Genomic DNA, 21,149 nt, shown 5'->3' on the forward strand with positions numbered 1-21,149 from the left:
TTCAATTAACAATTGGAGAATGAGTGATATTTTACTACAGTTCGCTACACCCTATAGCACTGTGAATGAATAATACACATAGTATAGTAATAGTATAGTAAGTTTGTAGAGTACTAAAGTAATGGGTGTTGCCTTTCGTAGCAATTAATGCTTAGACGAAGAAAGTATAAAAATGCTACCAAACAATTGCATAAATCTAATCTTAATACTCTTCAGTTTATCCTGTCGTTTTATATATGGTATAAAAGATACTTTTATTTTTTAATAGTTTAGTATCGCGATATTCACTTTGTTTAATGACTAACCGTTTGTTATTGTCTAATTATTAATTGTTGTTTATCCTCAAAAATAACAAATGTCAAATTGCAAAAAATATTTACAAATCGATTACGATTATAATTAGCATTAATAACAATGTTTAAATCCGTTCACAGGACAAAACCTCAACAATACTGTTACATGGTGTACAATATCTGATGCTGAACAGGATAAGTGCAAAGCATTTTCAAGAGCAGTTGATCGCGAAATAACATTTTTTGGGCGTAGTTACATTTCTGTGCAATGCAAACAAGCATTTAATAAAGAAGGATGCATGGCTATGTTGGATCAAGAAAAAGCAGATATAACCACTTTAGATGCTGGTGAAATTTTCATGGCAGGACGCTATCATAGTTTAATCCCATTAATGCAGGAAATATATGAAAGTGGTGTCAATTATCAATATGCGGTAGCAGTTATCAAAAAAGGATCTTTACCAGATGTCCAGAGTTTACGTGATTTGAGGGGTAAAAAGGCTTGTTTTGCTGGTCTTGGGATGCTTGCTGGTTGGGTTATTCCAATTTATACAGTAAATATTATTTCTTTTTACTATATTTCTATGTAATATATACTGCATTAACCAAAATCTGTCATTTTTCTGTTTTATACAGCTTATGAAAGAAGGTGGATTAGAAATTATAGATTGTAATAATCATGTTAAATCTACCATCAAATATTTTGGGCCCAGTTGTGCTGTAAATTCATTGATAGATAAATATAATCCATTAGGTATGATTGATAATAACTTTACCTAATGTCCATATTCTTTATAGCAATTTTAAATTTTAGGCGATAACTCTGATCAATTATGTAAATTGTGTATTGGAAAGATACCTGGAGAAAGGTGTACAACTTCAGATCCTTATGCAGGATATGAGGGAGCATTTAGATGTTTGGTAGAAGCAGGAGAAATTGCTTTCTTAGTAGACACAACTGTGGATGAGATGACATCAACAACATTTGACTTTAGTATGTTTTTAATTAAAGGGCTTTACCATTAAACTATATTACAATATTAGTAAATAATATCAATTTTTTTAAGATTCTGTAAAGAAGGAGCAATTTGAATTACTTTGTCGAGATGGTACTCGTAAACCGATTAGTGAATACAAATATTGTAATTGGGGTGTAGTTCCATCACGCGCTATAGTTACATCGTCTGCTACAAAAATCGAAACCCGTCGATTATATCAGCGATTTTTAGAGACAGCAGTTCAGGTACTACGCAGACATAACGCAAAAAATTCGACCGAATTTTATGACAATCGTTTCGAAAATCGGCCAGATTTTAATAATAGATTTAACAACACTGAATATGTTAATCCAAACGAATATAGCACAGATAACTTTGAAAATCGTAACGGGAATGAAAGAAGCTATAATGGAAATGATTTGAATACGTGGGATAACACAGAATCAACAAATATACAACCAATAGAGACTTTCAATTTATTTGAATCTGCACCTAAATATGGAATGCATCATAATTTGATTTTTTCTGTAAATACAATATTCTTTTTGACATTATTATTACCTTTTTTAAGATAATTTTATTTTAAACTGTATAATTTTAGGATACAGCCCGAGATTTCATGGAATTAAGTGAAAAAGAACAAGTGTACACTGGTTATTTAGGTAGATTCCTTGATGTAATATTAGAAATGCGACGTTGTCCCGTCAGTAAAATGACCCTATGTATTACGTCTGATCCAGAAATGGAAAAATGTATAAAAATGAAGGTAACGATTTAAAAAAATAAATTATATATAATAAAATATTAATGTTTATTTTCATATTAGATAGCATTAAAGGCGCAATTGTTGAAGCCAGAATTAAATTGTCACAAAGGTTACAGTCAAATTCATTGCATGCAGGCTATACAAAGTGGGTATGTATATATGTAATATTGAAAAAATTTGCAGATAAAATAGGAGAATTTAGTGTAAAACAAAATTCATTCTCTTTTTTTTTAGAATTGCTGATGTGGCAGTATTAGACACCAGTGACGTATATACTGCTGGTTTACGCTTTGATTTGATTCCATTTATATCTGAAGTTTACAATTTACCTACGCCAGAATATTATGTGGTTGCAGTGGCAAAAGAGGAGGATGACAACACAGATTTGACTTATCTAAAAAATAAGAACACTTGTCATACAGGAATCAATACAGCGGCAGGTTGGGTGTATCCGTTAGCATATCTTATTTCAAATACATGGATCAGGGGTTATGGTTGTGATTCAGTTCACGCTGCTGCAGAATATTTTAGTAAATCTTGCATTCCGGGCGCACTTAGTACCGAATACAATACAGGTAATTGCAATTCTTGAACTATGAGTGATCGCAGGTCTGTGCAAAATTATATGTTGCATGTTAACTTATTGTAGGAGTGCCATATGACAATATGTGTGATCTGTGCCATGGTGCCAGCTTCCAGTACTGTCGTAGAGATGCATCTGAAGATTATTATGGGTATACTGGTGCCTTTAGATGTTTAGTCGAGGGGGGCGGAGATGTAGCTTTTGTGAAGCACACAACAGTCGCAGAAAATACAGACGGAAAACGACGAGAAACGTGGGCACGTAATACTTTCACTAAAGATTTTGAATTGCTTTGCCCAGACGGCACTCGTCGACCAACAACCGATTACATACATTGCAATTTAGGAAAAGTGGCAGCGAATGCAATAGTTACACGTGGTGGATATTATGGATATAACGAGACACAAATAAACGCTTACATAAACTTGTTTATTTACGCTCAACAATTTTATGGCAGAAAAGAACAGGACGAATTTAGTTTTAGTATGTTTTACAGTCAGCCGCCTTATAGCGATTTGATTTTCCAGGACGCTACACAGCAGTTGGTAGTAATACCACCAGAAAAAAGAGAGTTTAGTGCGTATTTAGGCCCAGACTTTATGAGAGCTAGAAGAATTGTAGATTGTAATGCCGGAGCATCCGCTATAAAGCATTCGATAATAGCTACGATAGCTATGATTATATTTGCTTACATACTTAGTAGGTAAATAAAGTAAATTTCTTTTAACAGATGAATATATGTACATTCGATAAAAAAAACTTTTAGAAAATACATCTAGCTATATTTACTAGTTTTTTAATCTTTGTATGAGATGTGTTCACAAAATTAATCATATTTTTCGTATTTTACATACCGATTTATAGTTAAACGAATGAATGTGGTAACGTAACATATAATTCTCGACTAAAGATTATTGTATAATCCGTCCATTTCTCGACATTTTAGATAAGTATAAAATGATATTTAACTGCTATTTAACTATATTTGCAGTATAACTGTACGTGTACCTTATACCGTCCATTAATATTTTTGTACGCATTGAATAAAGTTGTTTTATAGTACATTATAGTTACGTCAATTATTTTCTCATTTCATTTAAAATTTTTCTTACTGATATATTGCGCGACTTTGCAGTCTTCTCGTCTTCGATCAGCCTTTCTTACGTATTGTTAGAATTTGCTAATTCTTTAAGTTTCTTTTTTACTATTATGAATAAATGAATAATTAATCTTAGACTAGTTAGTATAGTGAAAAGATAGAAAAATAATATTAGTAAAAATATAAATAAAAACCTAAAGCAAATAATCGGACACCTAGCTTCTTAGGTAATATAATTGTTGAACAATCCTTCAACGTCGAGTTCATTGGCAACTCACGTGTTCCTTTAAACTTTTTTATTCTGAATGTTTTACGTTGATAGATGGTACTTTTTTGATCCGATGAAATAGACCTTTTTGGAATTTTATACTTTTGAGCAGATTTGCTTACCTAGATGTATCAAAAAATTATATATTAATACCACGAAATAAATTTTCAAGCTAGAAAGATAAATATTTACTGTAGAAAAATGATTCTTATGTTCTACTTTATGTTTTATAGATTTAGGCTGCGCTAAGATATCAATGCGTCTTAGGCTTTTCATAGTTTTTCGCTTTTTCTTATGATGCCTCTGCAAATAAATATAGCATTTTATTTGTTGTTTATCTCGGAGTATTTGTTATTCGTAAATTAATAAAAAACTTATCGAAAATACGACGATATGAAAGTATTCATTAGTATTTTACTTTTTTTATATTTTTCTTCTGTGTCAACGAATTGTCGAAATTTCCTACAATAACTGTACTTTTTACTCTTCTAGGAGCGCACCAATAAGTTCTTCGTTTATTACGATGGTTTTTGATAACAGATTTTGGCGTTATTTCGTGCCTATTATGTGGAAAATTATATTAGTGAAAATGAGGAAACTAGGAAAACGGGAAAACGCTGTATTTACTCGAATTTCAACATCGTAGAACGGAAATTTAGAGTATTAATTTCGCCAATCGACAGATTTTGCAGGGGAACTTGAAATTTTGTTCACGGTTATTGTTTGTTGGATCTATTACCAAGAAAGAATTGAAGTTTGCAAACATCTTTATTTTATGATCGCTTCACTGTCACCAATCAACATTTAACCCTAAGGTAAACTTTTCTAAATTTTCTGTTGCTTTCACGATTTACATTACAGCTTCCCGAGTCTCGAGTTAGATAACAATTTTACGATTAAATTAACGATATGAACACGGATGTTTATCAAGATAATGTACCAAGATTTGAAAAACTAGCGAAACCAAGAAAAAGAATCGATAAAACCAGTAACTACAATGCCTTCAATGTAAGTATCGCAAACATAAAGATATACGAAGAATATTTCAGTCGTCTTAACATTACAGGTAAAACGTGGAGCATTATCTTATCAAATTACGGATTCGTTAAACAAATTAGCCCAACCTAAACGAAAACCAGGCACAAACGTGTCTAATATATCCAACTTTAGCGTTAAAAGTTCTCCCATAAATACAGGTAGTTTAAAGAGAACCCTCCAAGCGTTACCTTCATTTTTTATCGAACCCTCATCAGTTTGAAGAACCCCCTAAACTAAGTGCTTCAATGTATTGTTTTGCTAATTTGCATTTTTAGCCTGTTTAAAGTCTTTCTTTATTTGCTATCGCGAATTATTCGTTTAAATCTCCTTTATCACTTGTAATCGCGGTCGTTTGTTAAAGCCTGAGTGTGATTTTTGGAGAGTTCTCGTTCCCGAGTTAGAAAGAATCTTGAACGTATTAGGTGTACATAAAGAAATGTCGAAATTTATTACTATAGAATTATGCAATTGTATAATAAATATTCCTTAGTGAAACAAGGACATCATAAATTAATAAATAGTAGCGAACAATCGAAGGATGCGCAAGAATCGAGGAAGAAGAGATTTTTACTGGATACTTATGCTCGTATTACTGCGGCTAGGAATAAAGGATATTCAAAACGATTGCATGAACTCGCGAAACCGAAAAATTACATGATTCGTACCGAGCCATACGACGATTTCGAGAATTACTTGCAAATGATGAAAAAATGCAACGCGAAATCCGCGTTTCAGGAAAAAAGATAACTTATAATCCATAAACGATGTAATATAAAATAAAGAACGTCTATAAAATGTCTCGATATTTACTAATTTCTATTTAATACGGACATTTGCGTCGGCGAAAAACAAACGAAGGCTTGATCTCTTTTAAAACTTGGCAGTCTCGGTTCACGTAACATGGATACAATAAAGTCGCATAAATGAAATAGCTATATCGAAAATGAGAAATTTAACGCAAAATCGTAACGCACAACGAAAAGTATCACCGTTAACCATCTTAATATTCTCTTCTTCGTTGGTAAATTGAAGAAACATTTAACCTGTATAATGAGCTAAATTCGCAAAAGGTGTCGTTGATAAAGAAGTTTATTTTTTATTCTTCTCTCGAATCTAATCCCATGTTATGAAGCATTCATGTAGAGATTAGAAACTAGTTCAGAAAAGTTGTAAAAAATGGCTGTAAAACTAAAAAAACCCGTAAGGAGCGTGGTTGCGAGGAAAGGTCAAATTACGAAGGAAACGAAGGAAACGGCAAGAAGCGGATCCCCTAGAGCAGCAGCTGGCAGATTAAGAAAACTAGATAAGTCGAGACTGAAGGGGAAGTAAGCGTAATCTTTTTGTCAGCGTGTCGAGTAGATAAAAATCTTTCTAACATTGTGACTTTTAGAAAAATTAAACGTAAATTACGATTGAAAGGATGGCTGGCGACACCGGCTGATTGGGCGCGTTTCAATGCCTGGGCGAAATTCAATGCTATACCGAAAAAGCTTCCGCAACCTGAGCCTATAGTTAGTCGTAAATAAATTGCGGATATTTATGCATTTATAGAAAAAGCAAATTTTTATTTTATATCTGATAATTTAATAGGCGAAACAAATCTTTATTTAAATATTATACGAGAAATTCTAAATTTGAAAGATTTGTACATACTTTTACACGTTACAACGTGCAACATTCCTCAGGTTCGGCCATCGAAGCCATTATCTCAGCTAAAGAAAAGAATCAAAATGTTGTCCAAACCGAAGGAAAGAATCGACGAAAGCATTCACTGCAAATTAGACCTCGCTATCTCGAAAGCGGCACTGAAAGCAATTCCATCTAAGAGAACGATTTTGTTGTCTCTACCAAATATAAAACTGGTCGATTTTGGTCGAGTTTATTATAAGGTTTCACCAGCAGCATTAAACTACCAGCCGTCTCAAAGAATCATCGAGCTAAGCCTGCCCCGTGTCATTCTTCCCGAAGAATGCAAACCATCCGGATTGATGTTGCATGAGAAACGAGAGCTGGATGAAGACAGACTGAGGAAGTTGGCTTTAGCGAAGAAATTGCTCGATTGCCCTGAACAATTAACCAAAGAAGAAATAGAGGAGCTATTTACGCCTTATGGCATAAAACGAACTGCGCTTTCCTATCAAGTAAAATGAATCTATATCGCATGTGCACATGAATATTTGTACGTGTATATTCGAAGTGGCGCAACTTAAAGAAGTTTTTCGAGAGGAATTGTTTGAAAGCTTATGAAATAATTATTTGCGCGCTAAAACAGTACGTTAACGAAAAGAATAGATTCTGAAAAGCAATGATCCAATACAGATTACTTTTGTAATTTTTAGTGGTGACCACTTCTAAAATACATTTACATTAATTTCATGTCCACGTGCATATTCCATTCACGAATAAGCACGGTAAACAGCTTTTTAATCTCTCGAATCGCTAGATTACGCCTTGGTTAAGTTTTCTGGCTGTACCATCGTACAAGACGATAAAAGATAAAAAGGACAAACAGTCAAAAGCTTTTAAGAAGATGATAATCGAGGAAGGGGAGGAGAGAGGTAGAAGAGCTTTCGCTGAATACAGGGAAAAGGAAGGGGGCGAGAGAAGAGGAAAAAAGCGTAAGTCCGACGATACGAGAACAGAGAAATCTAAAAGCCGTGAGGATGGAAAAGTTACAGAAGCGGAAGAAGGAGAGGAGAAAGTGTACGAAAGTGAAGAGAAAGAGCGGAAAGCTAAAAGAAGAAAACTCGAGAAACGCGCTTGGAGATTCGCACCGCATCCATGCATAGATGATCCCACACGCATCACGAAAGCAGCTTTGAATGCTAAAGGTCTGCGGCGAAATTAATAAAAATTAATAAAAAGTTGACGTTGACAAGCTTGTGTGTACGTTATTGTTTGTTTCAGCATCCGCACGTATGGAAGAATTGGCCAAACCAAATATTCATAGAAGTAAGACTATCAGAACTGATGCTTTTACCGTGAAAAAAAGTGCTTTGGCGGCTACAGCTTCTGGAAGAGTTGAATCTTTGGCGAAACCACCGAAACCTCGAAGTCCTGTTGAAAAAAGACCGCCGCGTGAAAAAGATAAATATGGTAGACCGATATTCGAGATGCCTGTATGTTGATTTAAGTAAAAACCATTAAAAACTAAATCAATTTTTCTGAACATTTAGCCACGGAACCATTTATTGATTTTGTCGCAGGTTTACGGCAAAGTTTTACCAAAAACAAAGCCATACAAAATGGGCGAATGTCCAGAGCCGAAGAAGAAGCGGGTTGTTAAAAAGCGGCCGATTGATCCGATTATTTACGAAGCAACCTATGATCCTTGTATCTATCCAGACTTGGCAAAAAAGCAGAAAATGGAAAGGGAACGAGCTGAGAAATTATTGAGCAAAAAGCATCGTAGAAGGACAAAGCGAAGAAAGAAATTGGAAGGACCTGAAGAAGAAAGAGAAGAAGAAAAGGAAGAGGGAGAAGAGAAAGGAGAAGAGAAAGAAGAAGAAACAGAGGAAAAGGAAGAAGGAGAAACGGACGAGGTAACTGAAGAAACTGAAGAAGAGTAGAAAGTGAAACTAAGAAATCTAGATAATGCAAAAATTATGTATAATAAAATGTACAATAAAATGTACAATAAAAATAGAGAAATAAAAAGTAAAAAAAAAGACAGTAAAAAAAAAAAGGCACATTTTTAAACAGTGCCCAATCTTACACGTGTTTTTCGTATTGTTTTCCAAAACTAAAGGCGTGATAAGAATACAGACAATTGATGATTCTTTCGTTTCTTCCTTATCACTTGCACGCAATAGCAGATAGTTATGTAACTCTATGGTATCGCAATACACGTATTTCTATAAAAATGAGTTCCAGTAAATAAGGAAAAGTAGTTTGAAAATACGGATATACGTGCGAGTACAAGTATTAGTTATTTTACTGATAAATATTTTTATGTTCAATTTTTCCAATTTTTCATCACCAGCGAGTCTACGTCGTCTACGATTTTATATTTTTCACGTTATAGATGTTACTAAATACATTCGATAAACTAGCGGTATTTAATTATACACTATCAAAGAATAGATGGACAATATGTTACAGTAATTTGTAAAACTATGATGGCTATGTTTTGGTTTTTCACGATCGAATATATTAAGATAATTATGGTTAGCTTTTTCCCTTCAACTAGAGTATAAAACGTTCTTCTCTCTTTCTTAGCCTTCAGTGCCTCTTAACCGTCTACGTGAGCAACCGTCCAATAATTTAGCTGACTGATTTTCCTCGTTCACGGAAACAGCGATATTCATGAGAAAAGAAAACTGTCAAACGAAAAGATGAAGCTACTGCTTTTGTTTTATATCATCGGAATCGGTAACGTTTTATATTGCACAGCACATCCGGAAGCGGTAGCGCCAATTGGAAAAATCCGCGGCTCTATTCTAACTTCAAGGCTCGGAAAGGAGATTTATTCCTTCCGTGGCGTGAGATATGCCGAGCCTCCCACAGGAGAACGACGTTTTCAGGTGAGTTTCTTATTCTTGCCTCTATCGTAATTTTATTAATCCTGGAAACATCCTCGTTCGTGGACATTTGTCAAACTTATCGTCAGCCTTCAACTATGCAAACAAAGAGTACTTTGCGTATTTCCTTTTATGCGAGTATTTATGGCACATCGGTGGGAATAATCCTTGCAATTTTCTCACAATACAGGTTGCCACTCCAGCAGCAAATTGGAACGATGTTTTCGATGCCTCCGAAGAAGGTCCTGCATGTCCAAATGTGGAGCGTATCGAGCTAATGTCTGAAGATTGCTTGCGTTTAAATGTCTATACTAAAAAAGTATGTGCTACTTCTTCCGGCTCGTCTACAGCGTGTTTAATTGATCAAGATATAAAATATATATTTATGGAATGTAATTGTCTAAACGTTGCAGCTGCCTTCGAAAAATGAAAATGTATCATTGCCAGTATTGGTTTTCTTCCATCCAGGCGGTTTCTACCAGTCTTCCGCTCAGAGTTTTAACTATGGTCCCGAATATTTGCTGGACCATGATATCGTTTTGGTTACTGTAAATTATCGCCTTGCCACGTTAGGTAATTTAGGCATTTAGGCATTTATAACACACGATATACCAATGATCATTTTCCTTCTATTTTTTCCTATTATATATCCAAGGATATATAAAATATATAAATATGGATTTCGTAGGTTTTATAGCAACGGGCGATTCACTGGCTCCAGGAAATCTAGGTTTGAAAGATCAGGTAATAGCGCTTCGTTGGATCCAAAGGAACATCATTGCTTTCGGAGGAGATCCAAACTCCGTGACTATCAGCGGCTGCAGCGTCGGAGGGCTCAGTACTTTCTTGCATATGTTATCACCAATGTCCAAAAATCTATTCCACAGAGTGATCGATATGAGTGGCTCCCCCTTACTCACGGAACCTTATCCAACCCACCAAAGGGATATCGCAGAAAAACAAGCGAAACTTTTGAATTGTCCCATTAACAGCACCAAAGACATGTTGGCTTGTCTCAGATCAAAGCCTGTAGCCAACTTTACAAAGACTATATCTGAATTTTTTGTTAGTTCATATCTAAGAGAAATGATTTCTTTCTTATAATTTAGTGGATACTTAGAGGTTTCTAATACTTCTTACATTCCAGGAATGGTACGGAGATCCAATTGTGCTGTGGAAACCCGTCGTAGAACCGGAAGTTCCAGGAATGGAACGATTTCTACCAGCTCAACCCATCGATCTTATTCGACAAGGAAAGTTTTATCAAGTCCCAGCTATATTTGGAGTAACGAAAGATGAACTTGGTGGGATAGTCGTCAGTAAGTCGCATAGTTGGTAAATTGAATCACAATTATAAAATAATCGAAGCTCTTCCCTAATTACGGATCGCTTGTTTCTTTTAGCGTTCGAAAATATCACCAGAAACAATGGCAACATATATCGCAATATGAACGAGAATTGGTATCACGTAGCACCGATTAGTTTCATATACGAACGTAACACGCCAAGATCGAAAAATATTAGTACAGAATTGCGGAAGTTTTATTTGAATGACGAACCACTCGGTTCGTCTAACAGAAATGGTCTTGCTCATGTATGAACTGCTAAATTACTCCTTTAACAAATTCACCGTCGATACTGATAATCAAAGAAATTGTAAAATCAATTTGCAGCTCTATGCGGACAGCGTAATTATATTTTCACAATATCGTGGGGCGAAGTTAATAGCTGAAAACTCCAAAGCTCCGGTGTATCTTTATAAATTTACTTATCAAGGTCGTTATAGCTTTACAATGTGGAACGCTACGACACCCTATGGTAAGTCCACTCAATGATCACGTTGAACGATTGATTAACTGTTTTCTTCTAATTCTAGGCGTCGAACATCAAGATGATTTGCAATATTTATACTACATAAAGAGTAACTTTCCATATTTTAATAAGACTGCGCCTGAGATTCCTATGGTGGAATTGTACACATCTATGTGGTCCAGCTTTGTACAAACTGGCCAACCCATTCCAAATGGTAGGAATATAACGTGGAACAGGTTTGAAAGCGAGAAAAGTAACTACTTGGATATCAACTTGAATCCTACCATGAAGACTGGTTTCTATCCCGATAGAATGCAAGAATGGGAAAAATTATTTCCTCTATCCGCTGCATTACAAAGCAAAACAACATAGCAATGTAAAGTCCGAATGATCCTTCTTAAGGCTATTAATTTTGTTTCCGAAGCAAATTAATAAATATATAGATCATTATTGATATTCATGATGAAATATCTCCCCCTTCCTATTTGGTAATGCCAAAGATACGAATCTGAAGGATCTTCAATCTGTATGTAATTAGCTGTTTGTCAGAGCACAGTTGCAGATATTTATGTCTTTATTTGTTATCGTTTGTTTGGCGCTTATGTTACAAGTTTTGAGTTCATAACGTTTGTAATATCGTTACTTTTTACAACGATAAATCTGTTATTAGAAAGATAGTCTGATATTTATATATACATATATACTATATATATATATACTATAGTACAGCGATACTAAGTTATAATGAATGTGACATGTGCATGTAATTAAAAGGCGAGAATTGGTATTAGTAAATGCACTTATTGTTAGTCGAGAAATATTATGGATATCTTCAACGACAAATAAAGTGCGCCCTTGTGTGGGAGTTTACAAAAGATGATATTTCCCAGAAAGGCATTTGGAGTTCCCCACTTATTTACCTCGTTGCTCTCGTATAAATTGTTCGCTTTTGCCTACTTGGTTATTCCGGTGCTTGTACGAGCACGGTCTATGTCGGCTAATTGATTTGTTTTCATCAATCTGCTTCTTCGTCCAAAGAGAAGAAAGTTCCGACAAGCAAAACAGTAAGCTGCGAGTTCTAAGATGAGAGGCATTCTGGTATTTCTTGTTTGTGTCACCAGCCTCGCTGTCGCTCAACAGTCGATCGCTGAACAACCGTTGGTCACTGCTCCAATTGGGAAAATTCGTGGGTCTATTTTGACCTCCAGACTCGGAAAAGAAATTTATTCGTTCCGTGGTATAAGATATGGCGAACCACCTGTTGGATCCCAACGTTTCCAGGTAAAAAATCCTTTAACTGGTTGTTATTTTACGCCAGCGTTAACTTATGCGTTATCCTTGTATAAAGAGCGTAGAAACAGTTTCTAAAAGTATAGTTTGCAATATGTAAGACATGGAAATCGAGACTAGGTATTTTCATTAATGTCACGTACAATTACTCAAAGAATGTTTTAACAAGCTTCCTTATTTTAGCGCATTCACGATATTATGCCATTGAATCATTTTTAACTAGCCCGCAATTATCTCATTTTCACGATACAATTTGCAGAAGTAAAGCTATCAATTTCGCACATCTTAAGAGATTAACAATAAATTGCATAATACTCCTTTCGTTAATTGCATAGTTGATGAAATTATTATCATATGCGCGTTTTCTATTTCATGTTTTTAAATTACTGTATAGCCTCCAATCCCAGCGAAAGATTGGCAAAACGTTTTCGACGCAACCGAAGAAGGACCCAGTTGCCCCCATGCTAACGGCATACAACAATCAGAAGATTGTCTACGTCTAAACGTGTACACCACCAAAGTAGGCACCACATATCACGCATATAAATATATCATGCGCAGTTAAACAATTTTAGAACTTTTGCAACAAGGATACATTTCCAATTCTAGCTACCCTGTAGAAACGAAGATGTATCGAGACCAGTAATGATTTTCATACATCCAGGTGGCTTTAACGGTTTCTCAGGACAAAGTATAAACTTCGGGCCACAGTATCTGTTGGATAAAGATATCGTTTTGGTTACAATTAATTATCGTCTCGGGACGTTAGGTAACTTGAAATAAATCAGAGAAGTAATTGCGGCAGCTTTCTGAAAGGATTTGAAATTAAAGAACGATTAAATTATTACGAAATTGTTATTTATTTCGTAAATATAAAAAGAAATAATTACTAATACAAACCGAATTTCCTTTACAATTTGCTATACTCCATTTCGTCTTACAAACCTTGTTTTCAAAAAAGCTCCACAATTAGAACGTACAAAGTTAATTTACTCGCGTTAGGAATTTGCTAAAACAAATTCGGATTATTTCAGGTTTCTTGAATACCGGTGACAGTGCAGCACCAGGTAACATGGGTCTAAAGGACCAAGTCGCAGCTTTCCATTGGGTTCAAAGAAACATCGCTGCTTTTGGTGGCAATCCAAACTCCGTCACTCTATGCGGTTATAGCGCAGGAAGTTTCAGTATTATGTTGCATTTGGTGTCTCCAATGTCTCGCAATCTTTTTCACAGAGCTATCGCGATGAGTTCTTCGGCTATAAAACTAAATGTTTATTCCGGAATATCGCAACATGGACAAATGCAGTTAGCTCAAAGACAGGCACGATTATTGGATTGCCCTACTGATTCGACTAGTGCTATGGTGCGCTGTTTCCGCTCAAAACCTACAGAAAACTTTACAGACACATTACGCGACTTATATGTGCGTTTAATATAACAATATAGACCCAGCATGTAAAAATCTGGACAACTAGGAACATTAGTGATATTATATTTTTGACAGGATTGGCGTGGAAATCCCATTGTGCTCTGGTCACCAGCTGTAGAACCGGCAGTTCCTGGTGTCGAAAGGTTCCTGTCTGAACAGCCGTACGACGCGATAAAGCAAGGAAGATTCTATCAAGTTCCTTTAATGATGGGAGTTACGGAAGACGAATTTGGCGGTATAGCTGCTTGTGAGTATTCGAATTAAAATATTTTGTATAAATACATTATAAAGATATGAAAATTGAGTATGTCCAATTGTTTTATTGAATTGCGCAGTGTATGAAAATGCCACATTAAGAGGTAATTCTCTGTACCCTGAGTTGAATGATAATTGGAATACTCTGGCTCCGATCATATTTATGTACGAACGTAATACATCGCGATCGAATTACGTTAGTAGAGAATTACGAAAATTCTATTTCAACGATCAGCCAATTAACTCGGCTAGCTACAGAAAGCTCGGTGATGTACATATCAAATTCTCTTCGTGCTCTAATTGTAATTTGTTTTCCATTGAAATCATAAAAAAATATCAAATCTTTTTCAGATATATGGTGATGCTATAACTAAATTTCCTATGTACCGAGCAATCAAGTTATTCGCTACGTATTCGAAATTGCCGGTATACTTTTATAAATTTTCGTTCCAAGGACGATACAGCTTTTATATGTTGAACGCCACTACACCATATGGTAAAACTGTTTACTCTTCATTTGTCTGGAAACTCAATGAGGACCATATTTTAAACGTTTTACGTGTCCCTCAGGTGTATGTCATCATGACGATCTGCAGTATCTTTTCTTCATAAAGAGCCGTTTCCCATACTTCAACAGCGACGCACCAGAGATCCCTATGGTAGAAATTTCTACCAGCATATGGTCGAACTTTGTTATAAATGGCGAACCGATCCGTAAGCACGATGGCCAACTCAGGAATGTAAGATGGGGTAGATTGGTACCCGAGCATAGCAATTTCCTTGAGCTGAATCTTCATCCATCGATCAAAACTGAGTTCTTCCCTGAAAGAATGCGAGAATGGGAAAGATTGTTTCCTGCACCCTAAATCTCAAATGCGATGAACATCACGCGAGTACAAAATCAATGGCTATTATTATTTTTCTCAATCAAATTAGAACGTGTAAATGAAATATGAAAAATATCTTATTATTTCTTAATAGAATTGCTGTATATAATTTAATACAAATTATTCGTACAGAAAGTTTAACGAATTCAAAGCGTTTTAATGACAGAAAATTCGCGGCTTTTAGATACATAGGTGAAGAATATACGTTTATGTGAACTTCAAATTTTCATTAACAGCCGAGTATTTTTTTTTTCCTTCCTTTTGATAATTTGGAAGATACGAATCGTGAAACCCTGTTGCGATAATCTGAACATAACTATTTGTTTGTCGAAGCGTATTCGCTATCGTTTGTTTAATTTTTCATGCTATGAGTGTTGAGTTCACAACATTTGTAACACTGATTTTTTGCAACGATACATTTATTATTAGAGAGACAGTCCGACATTTACATAATATAGCGATTACTATAATAAAAATGCATGCAATTAAAAGATAAAAATATTCATAAATACAATATGTTAATCGAGATATATTATGGTTGGCTTGATTGACTAATAAAAGGTGTCACTGTGTGGAAGTTTATTGAAGATTATATTGCTCAGAAAGGAAACTGGGTTTCCCCACTCACTTTCCTCAAAGCTGTCGTATAAAATGTGTGCATTTGTCAGCTGATTCTACAGTGCTTGCACGAACACCGTTGAAATCGGCTGACCGAATTGATTTGATCTTATCAACTTGCTTCGTCGTCCAAAGAGAAGAAAGTTCCGACAAGCAAAACAGTAAGCTACGAGTCCTAAGATGAGAGGCATTCCGGTATTTCTTCTTTGTATCACTGGGCTCGCTATCGCTCAACAGTCGACCGCGGAACAACCTTTGGTCACTGCTCCAATTGGGAAAATTCGTGGGTCTATTTTGACCTCTAGACTCGGAAAAGAAATTTATTCGTTCCGTGGTATAAGATATGGCGAACCACCTGTTGGATCCCAACGTTTCCAGGTAAAAAATCCTTTGACTGGTTGTTATTTTACGTCAGCGTTAATTTATGCGTTATCCTTGTATAAAGAACGTAGAAACAGTTTCTAAAAGTATAGTTTGCAAAATGTAAGACATGGAAATCGGGACTAGGTATTTTCATTAATGTCACGTACAATTACTCGAAGAATGTTTTAACAAGCTTCCTTAGTTTAGCGCATTCGCGATATTATGCCATTGAATCATTTTTAACAAGCCGCCCTTCAAATTATCTCATTTTCACGATACAATATACAGTAGTAAAGTTACCAATTTCGCACATCCTAAGAGATTAAGCACAAATTGTGTAATTGTTAACTACATAGTTGATAACTTTCATAATTACATAGTAGATAAAACTGTTATGATATGTGCGTTATATTTCTTATTTCGTGTTTTTAAATTACTGTATAGCCTCCAATCCCAGCGAAAGATTGGCAAAACGTTTTCGACGCAACCGAAGAAGGACCCAGTTGTCCTCAACCTAATGGCACACTAGTATCGGAAGATTGCCTACGTTTAAATGTGTATACTACCAAAGTAGGTAGTGAATTATACCAAATTAGCGTACATGATTAAATGATTTTAGAATCTTTGCATTAAGAGTCCATTTGCGATTCTAGCTACCATGTAAAAGCGAGAACGTATCGAAACCGGTAATGATCTTCATACATCCAGGAGGCTTTTACAGTTTCTCAGGACAAAGTATACACTTCGGGCCACAGTATCTGTTGGATAAAGATATTGTTTTGGTTACAATAAATTATCGCCTTGGGGCGTTAGGTAATTTGAAATAAACCAAGGAAGTAATTAAGGAGCTTGCTGCAAAAGTTATAAATTTACTCGATTCGCCAATTTATTTTTAAATCATTTTTCTAGAAATTATCTAGTAATTTTCTTAGGATTAGGATTTTTTAAAAGTAGGAAGCTCCTCAATTATAATATGATGAGTCGATCCACTCCTATCACTTGGATTAAAACTTATTTGACTCGTTACTTGAAAACATAAATTGAAATTATTTCAGGTTTCTTGAGTACCGGTGACAGTGCAGCACCAGGTAACATGGGTCTAAAGGACCAAGTCGCAGCTTTCCGTTGGGTTCAAAGAAACATAGCTGCCTTTGGTGGCAATCCACACTCCGTCACTCTATGCGGTTATAGCGCAGGAAGTTTCAGTATTATGTTGCATTTGGTGTCTCCAATGTCTCGCAATCTTTTTCACAGAGCTATCACGATGAGTTCTTCGGCTATAGGACTAGATGTCTATTCGGGAATATCGCAACATGGACAAACCCAACTGGTTCAGAAGCAGGCACGACTATTGAATTGTTCCACTGACTCGACCAGCGCTATGGTAGATTGCTTGCGGTCAAAACCTGTAGAAAACTTCATAGTCACGTTGGGCTCCTTATTCGTACGTTCTATATAACAATATAAACCTGGTGTATAAAAGTCTTGGTAAGTATAAATATTAATTATGTTATTTTTTTAACAGGATTGGTACGCAACTCCCATTTTGTTGTGGACACCCGCTGTGGAACCGGAAGTTCCTGGTGTCGAAAGGTTCCTGTCAGAACAGCCGTACGACGCAATAAAGCAAGGAAGATTCTATCAAGTTCCTTTAATGATGGGAGTTACGGAAGATGAATTTGCCGGTATAGTTGCGTGTGAGTATTCGAATTAAGATATTTTGTATAAATATATTATAAAGATATGAAAGTTGAGTATATCCAATTGTTTCATTAAATTGCACAGATTATGAAAATGCAACACAAGAAGGTAATTCTGTGTACCCTGAGTTGAACGATAATTGGAATACTCTGGCTCCAATCGTATTTATGTACGAACGTAATACGTCGCGATCGAATTACATTAGTAGGGAATTACGGAAATTCTATTTCAACGATCAGCCAATTAACTCGGCTAACAGCAAGGAGCTCGGTGATGTACGTATCAAATTCTCTTCGTACTCTAATTGTAATTTGTTTTCCATTGAAATCATAAAAAAATATCAAATCTTTTTCAGATATATTGTGATTCTATAATTACATTCCCTATGTACCGAGCAATCAAGTTATTCGCTACGTATTCGAAATTGCCGGTATACTTTTATAAATTTTCGTTCCAAGGACGATACAGCTTTTATATGTTGAACGCCACTACACCATATGGTAAAACTGTTTACTCTTCATTTGTCTGGAAACTCAATGAAGACCATATTTTAAACGTTTTACGTGTCCCTCAGGTGTATGTCATCATGACGATCTGCAGTATCTTTTCTTCATAAAGAGCCGTTTCCCATACTTCAACAGCGACGCACCAGAGATTCCTATGGTGGAAATTTCTACTAGCATATGGTCGAATTTCGTTATAAATGGCGAACCGATTCCTAAACACGATAGTCAACTGAGGAATGTAAGGTGGGACAAATTTGTACCCGAGCAAAACAATTTCTTAGAGTTGAATCTTCATCCATCGATCAAAACTGAGTTCTTCCCTGAAAGAATGCGAGAATGGGAAAGATTGTTTCCTGAACCATCAGTCCGAAATACAGTGAAACATTAAACCCATAAGTAAGTGTTTATTAATATTTTCAAAGAATTGTAAATATTAGTGGATATTTTTAGTGCAAGTTACAAGTACAATAAGGTGCGGTGATCTTTTTTTTTCTTTGATGAAATTAGAATATACAAATAAAACATGAGAAATGTATTACTATTTCTCGATTGTTACTTTACGGGATAATTAAATATAAATCATTCGTACAAAAAGTTTAACGAATTAGAAGCCTTTTAATTATAGAAAATTTGCGGCTTTTAAGTACATAGATTAATAAAATATGTTTATGTGGACTTTTATATTTTTGAGATGGATTCTTTAACCAGTGAGGAAGTTCGGTTTTCTAAAATTAATGATATGTAGCAGTAAACGATATCATCGTTATTTAAGAAATGCTATTTGTAAATAAAAAATTATGGCAAGTTTTTCTTACACAATGCGAAAATTATTTGCCAGAAATCCCACTAACTCCATTGGACATTGCAAGATGTATCGTTGTTTGCGCGACCTGTTCGGCTGTTTTGGAAAGTGTGTTCAACAAAAAATGTAATCCCCAAGAAGTGGAGGCGGGACAGTTTTTCAGATTCCAGTGCTTATTAGATCAGGATGAAAACAATTGGTTGTCACGCCAAAACCTTCAAGACGTCGTGCTAATTCTAGTGTAGAAACGATGTTTACATATTTGAAAACATAGTATAAATAGCCAGGCAAGGGTGTCATTGGATTTACATTATTTAAATTTAACCTCGCTAAGTAATACAGTCCCGATACAATAACGATTATTCGACTTGGTTTCAATCGTTTTAGTAAATCTGCAAAGTAATTCTACAAGTAGTTTCTTAGGATTAGGATAGTAAATCTTAGGATAGATGGAAATTGTTGTATCGATCAAAAGATGTGTGAGTAAGAATGGACTATAGTGATTTGTCCATTTGTCCATAGCCCTTGGGGATTATATGGAATATTGTGCGTCCGAGCAAATGTTAAAACAGTTGTTGAGCCTCTTGGCCGAAGGATGGATTAGAACATACGTTTAGGTCACAGGACGTGACACTTATATTATATAAATATATATGGATCATAATTAACATCGTTCTTTAAATAAAGCGTATTTCTTTAAATATTATAATCATATACATTTATAAATATAAAGTACAATTTTAATTCATAACCTATCTTATTCAAAGAAAGATATATTAAATTATTCAGTGATCATAAAGCTTTAAAATCAGAATACAATGTGTTCGTGGTATTGCAAATTAAAATAAGGCGTCGTTATTCAATAATAATGTTGTCAAAGATTTTGTTCGATAAGTTTCTCTTTAGAATTAAACGTGTTACCGCTAATCACGTGTATATATCTATTTCAGTTTCGAACTATCAGGAATCAGAAATCAAGACATCATTCTCACGGAGTTGTCAAGATCTTTCGAGTCATAGAAACACATATATAAAGTTTTTTTGAACATTACTAATTCCAGACTAGGTAGAAGTAAATAATCAGATTACTCTTCTACATGTGAAAATAAGTCGGAAATTTAGAATAGAATTTATTCACAAGACGGTTTGTTTTCAAGAAAAATAAATTTGCAAATTTATCATATGTGTACACTAGGACAATTCGTAATTAACGTGACTGGTATGACAAATTTATTTTAAAATTCTTACTTCATGTTATATTTTTTCTCCGCAATGATGTAATGACCTTTGCAGGGATAGCTAAAGGAATAATATAATAAACTTTAATTTTGTTTTATTCATTTAAAATAAAAGTAATTTTGTATCATGGTTATTTATACCAGTATTAGTCAAATTGACTGGTCATTCTGTAGAGCACAGTCGTTGGAATAAGACCTGATTTCTCGTTTTATAAAGCAATATTTTACAAACCTTGAAAATGAGTAAACAATTGGAAGCATCCAAATTGTTGCAAAAACTGAAAAGGATACCAATGGAATGCTCTGATATCGAGGATAGTGAATTCTCTGAGTATGAAGGAAGTGAACCAGGGGAAAAAAAAATTGAAATTTGTAGTGATAACAGTAACAGTGATATTAATGACAAAGAAAATGAGTCCTCAGAAAGTAATTCAGAGAACATTTTCAATGTACGCAAAAGAAGACGTGCTCAGGTGCTTTCAAGTTCTGAAAGTGAAACTGGAAGTGTACAAGCTAGTCCAAATGAAACTGTCGTAGACGGAACCAAGTGTGAAAGAATTCAAGGGTCAGGTTCTGGGAGATTACACACTATATTCAAAGACGCATCCGGCCCCACAGAATATGCAAAAAGAAATATCATGAATAATAAAGTAATTAGCGCATTTTCCCTATTAATTGACAGC

At 35.0% G+C, this 21,149-nt stretch overlaps 6 protein-coding genes across 9 annotated transcripts in view; 5 read left to right on the forward strand and 1 right to left on the reverse strand.

Moving 5' to 3' along the window:
• The first annotated feature begins 79 nt into the window (after positions 1-79).
• On the forward strand, positions 80-3,709 carry Tsf2 (transferrin 2). The gene is made up of 9 exons (XM_069129108.1): positions 80-239; positions 435-847; positions 930-1,047; positions 1,108-1,287; positions 1,361-1,818; positions 1,893-2,057; positions 2,118-2,206; positions 2,292-2,632; positions 2,707-3,709. Exons 1-9 carry the CDS (start codon positions 173-175, stop codon positions 3,345-3,347), a joined length of 2,472 nt encoding a protein of 823 aa, XP_068985209.1. The 5' UTR covers positions 80-172; the 3' UTR covers positions 3,348-3,709.
• On the reverse strand, positions 3,690-4,648 carry LOC138187770 (uncharacterized). Its single transcript, XM_069128904.1, has 4 exons — positions 4,635-4,648; positions 4,426-4,567; positions 4,200-4,310; positions 3,690-4,129 (listed from the first exon to the last, which is right to left on the reverse strand). The coding sequence occupies exons 1-4, from the start codon at positions 4,646-4,648 to the stop codon at positions 3,911-3,913; spliced, it is 486 nt and encodes a 161-aa protein (XP_068985005.1). The 3' UTR covers positions 3,690-3,910.
• LOC138187877 (uncharacterized) lies at positions 4,373-6,553 on the forward strand. Of its 2 annotated transcripts, XM_069129115.1 has the most exons (4): positions 4,373-4,822; positions 4,889-5,015; positions 5,074-5,203; positions 5,536-6,553. In XM_069129115.1, exons 2-4 carry the CDS (start codon positions 4,917-4,919, stop codon positions 5,790-5,792), a joined length of 486 nt encoding a protein of 161 aa, XP_068985216.1. In that variant the 5' UTR covers positions 4,373-4,822; positions 4,889-4,916; the 3' UTR covers positions 5,793-6,553. The 2 variants fall into 2 exon arrangements, with proteins under 2 accessions (XP_068985216.1, XP_068985215.1); XM_069129114.1 differs by having other exon boundaries at positions 4,373-5,015.
• A 153-nt stretch (positions 6,554-6,706) lies between these two features.
• Positions 6,707-8,639, forward strand: LOC138187873 (neurofilament medium polypeptide). Its single transcript, XM_069129111.1, has 4 exons — positions 6,707-7,186; positions 7,489-7,876; positions 7,953-8,164; positions 8,252-8,639. The coding sequence occupies exons 1-4, from the start codon at positions 6,776-6,778 to the stop codon at positions 8,612-8,614; spliced, it is 1,374 nt and encodes a 457-aa protein (XP_068985212.1). The 5' UTR covers positions 6,707-6,775; the 3' UTR covers positions 8,615-8,639.
• A 251-nt stretch (positions 8,640-8,890) lies between these two features.
• LOC138187488 (esterase FE4) lies at positions 8,891-11,827 on the forward strand. 3 transcript variants are annotated; one of them, XM_069128341.1, is made up of 9 exons: positions 8,891-8,966; positions 9,264-9,568; positions 9,756-9,884; positions 9,979-10,138; positions 10,254-10,630; positions 10,713-10,884; positions 10,969-11,159; positions 11,239-11,383; positions 11,442-11,827. In XM_069128341.1, exons 2-9 carry the CDS (start codon positions 9,380-9,382, stop codon positions 11,747-11,749), a joined length of 1,671 nt encoding a protein of 556 aa, XP_068984442.1. In that variant the 5' UTR covers positions 8,891-8,966; positions 9,264-9,379; the 3' UTR covers positions 11,750-11,827. The 3 variants fall into 3 exon arrangements, with proteins under 3 accessions (XP_068984442.1, XP_068984440.1, XP_068984441.1); XM_069128339.1 differs by having other exon boundaries at positions 8,928-9,145; XM_069128340.1 differs by having other exon boundaries at positions 8,928-9,099.
• A 527-nt stretch (positions 11,828-12,354) lies between these two features.
• Positions 12,355-21,149, forward strand: part of LOC138187771 (uncharacterized) — a 266,905-nt gene continuing 258,110 nt past the window's right edge. The window contains exons 1-16 of the mRNA XM_069128905.1: positions 12,355-12,658; positions 13,062-13,187; positions 13,277-13,436; positions 13,702-14,090; positions 14,172-14,343; positions 14,432-14,622; positions 14,703-14,847; positions 14,922-15,215; positions 16,023-16,234; positions 16,664-16,789; positions 16,873-17,032; positions 17,275-17,663; positions 17,745-17,916; positions 18,005-18,195; positions 18,276-18,420; positions 18,495-18,822. Coding sequence (XP_068985006.1) covers positions 12,461-12,658; positions 13,062-13,187; positions 13,277-13,436; positions 13,702-14,090; positions 14,172-14,343; positions 14,432-14,622; positions 14,703-14,847; positions 14,922-15,215; positions 16,023-16,234; positions 16,664-16,789; positions 16,873-17,032; positions 17,275-17,663; positions 17,745-17,916; positions 18,005-18,195; positions 18,276-18,420; positions 18,495-18,814 — 3,390 coding nt within the window. The 5' untranslated portion in view covers positions 12,355-12,460 and the 3' untranslated portion in view covers positions 18,815-18,822. The remainder of the gene's footprint in view (positions 12,659-13,061; positions 13,188-13,276; positions 13,437-13,701; positions 14,091-14,171; positions 14,344-14,431; positions 14,623-14,702; positions 14,848-14,921; positions 15,216-16,022; positions 16,235-16,663; positions 16,790-16,872; positions 17,033-17,274; positions 17,664-17,744; positions 17,917-18,004; positions 18,196-18,275; positions 18,421-18,494; positions 18,823-21,149) is intronic.

Source organism: Bombus flavifrons, chromosome 15 (assembly GCF_040668555.2).
Source record: "Bombus flavifrons isolate JBK064 chromosome 15, iyBomFlav1_principal, whole genome shotgun sequence".
In the NCBI taxonomy this organism is placed as follows: domain Eukaryota; kingdom Metazoa; phylum Arthropoda; class Insecta; order Hymenoptera; family Apidae; genus Bombus; species Bombus flavifrons.

Coding starts and splice junctions, on each gene's coding strand:
- Tsf2 (XM_069129108.1), top strand. CDS start 173: ATGCTACCAAACAATTGCATAAATCTAATCTTAATACTCTTCAGTTTA. Junction 2,058..2,117: donor AAAAATGTATAAAAATGAAG/GTAACGATTTAA, acceptor TTTTCATATTAG/ATAGCATTAAAGGCGCAATT. Junction 2,207..2,291: donor ATGCAGGCTATACAAAGTGG/GTATGTATATAT, acceptor CTTTTTTTTTAG/AATTGCTGATGTGGCAGTAT.
- LOC138187770 (XM_069128904.1), bottom strand. Junction 4,311..4,425: donor AGAAGAAAAATATAAAAAAA/GTAAAATACTAA, acceptor ATTTATTTGCAG/AGGCATCATAAGAAAAAGCG. Junction 4,130..4,199: donor ATAAGAATCATTTTTCTACA/GTAAATATTTAT, acceptor TGATACATCTAG/GTAAGCAAATCTGCTCAAAA.
- LOC138187877 (XM_069129114.1), top strand. CDS start 4,917: ATGAACACGGATGTTTATCAAGATAATGTACCAAGATTTGAAAAACTA. Junction 5,016..5,073: donor GTAACTACAATGCCTTCAAT/GTAAGTATCGCA, acceptor TTAACATTACAG/GTAAAACGTGGAGCATTATC. Junction 5,204..5,535: donor AAGTTCTCCCATAAATACAG/GTAGTTTAAAGA, acceptor AATATTCCTTAG/TGAAACAAGGACATCATAAA.
- LOC138187873 (XM_069129111.1), top strand. CDS start 6,776: ATGTTGTCCAAACCGAAGGAAAGAATCGACGAAAGCATTCACTGCAAA. Junction 7,187..7,488: donor GAACTGCGCTTTCCTATCAA/GTAAAATGAATC, acceptor TCGAATCGCTAG/ATTACGCCTTGGTTAAGTTT. Junction 7,877..7,952: donor AGCAGCTTTGAATGCTAAAG/GTCTGCGGCGAA, acceptor TGTTTGTTTCAG/CATCCGCACGTATGGAAGAA.
- LOC138187488 (XM_069128341.1), top strand. CDS start 9,380: ATGAAGCTACTGCTTTTGTTTTATATCATCGGAATCGGTAACGTTTTA. Junction 9,885..9,978: donor TAAATGTCTATACTAAAAAA/GTATGTGCTACT, acceptor TAAACGTTGCAG/CTGCCTTCGAAAAATGAAAA. Junction 10,885..10,968: donor ACTTGGTGGGATAGTCGTCA/GTAAGTCGCATA, acceptor TGTTTCTTTTAG/CGTTCGAAAATATCACCAGA.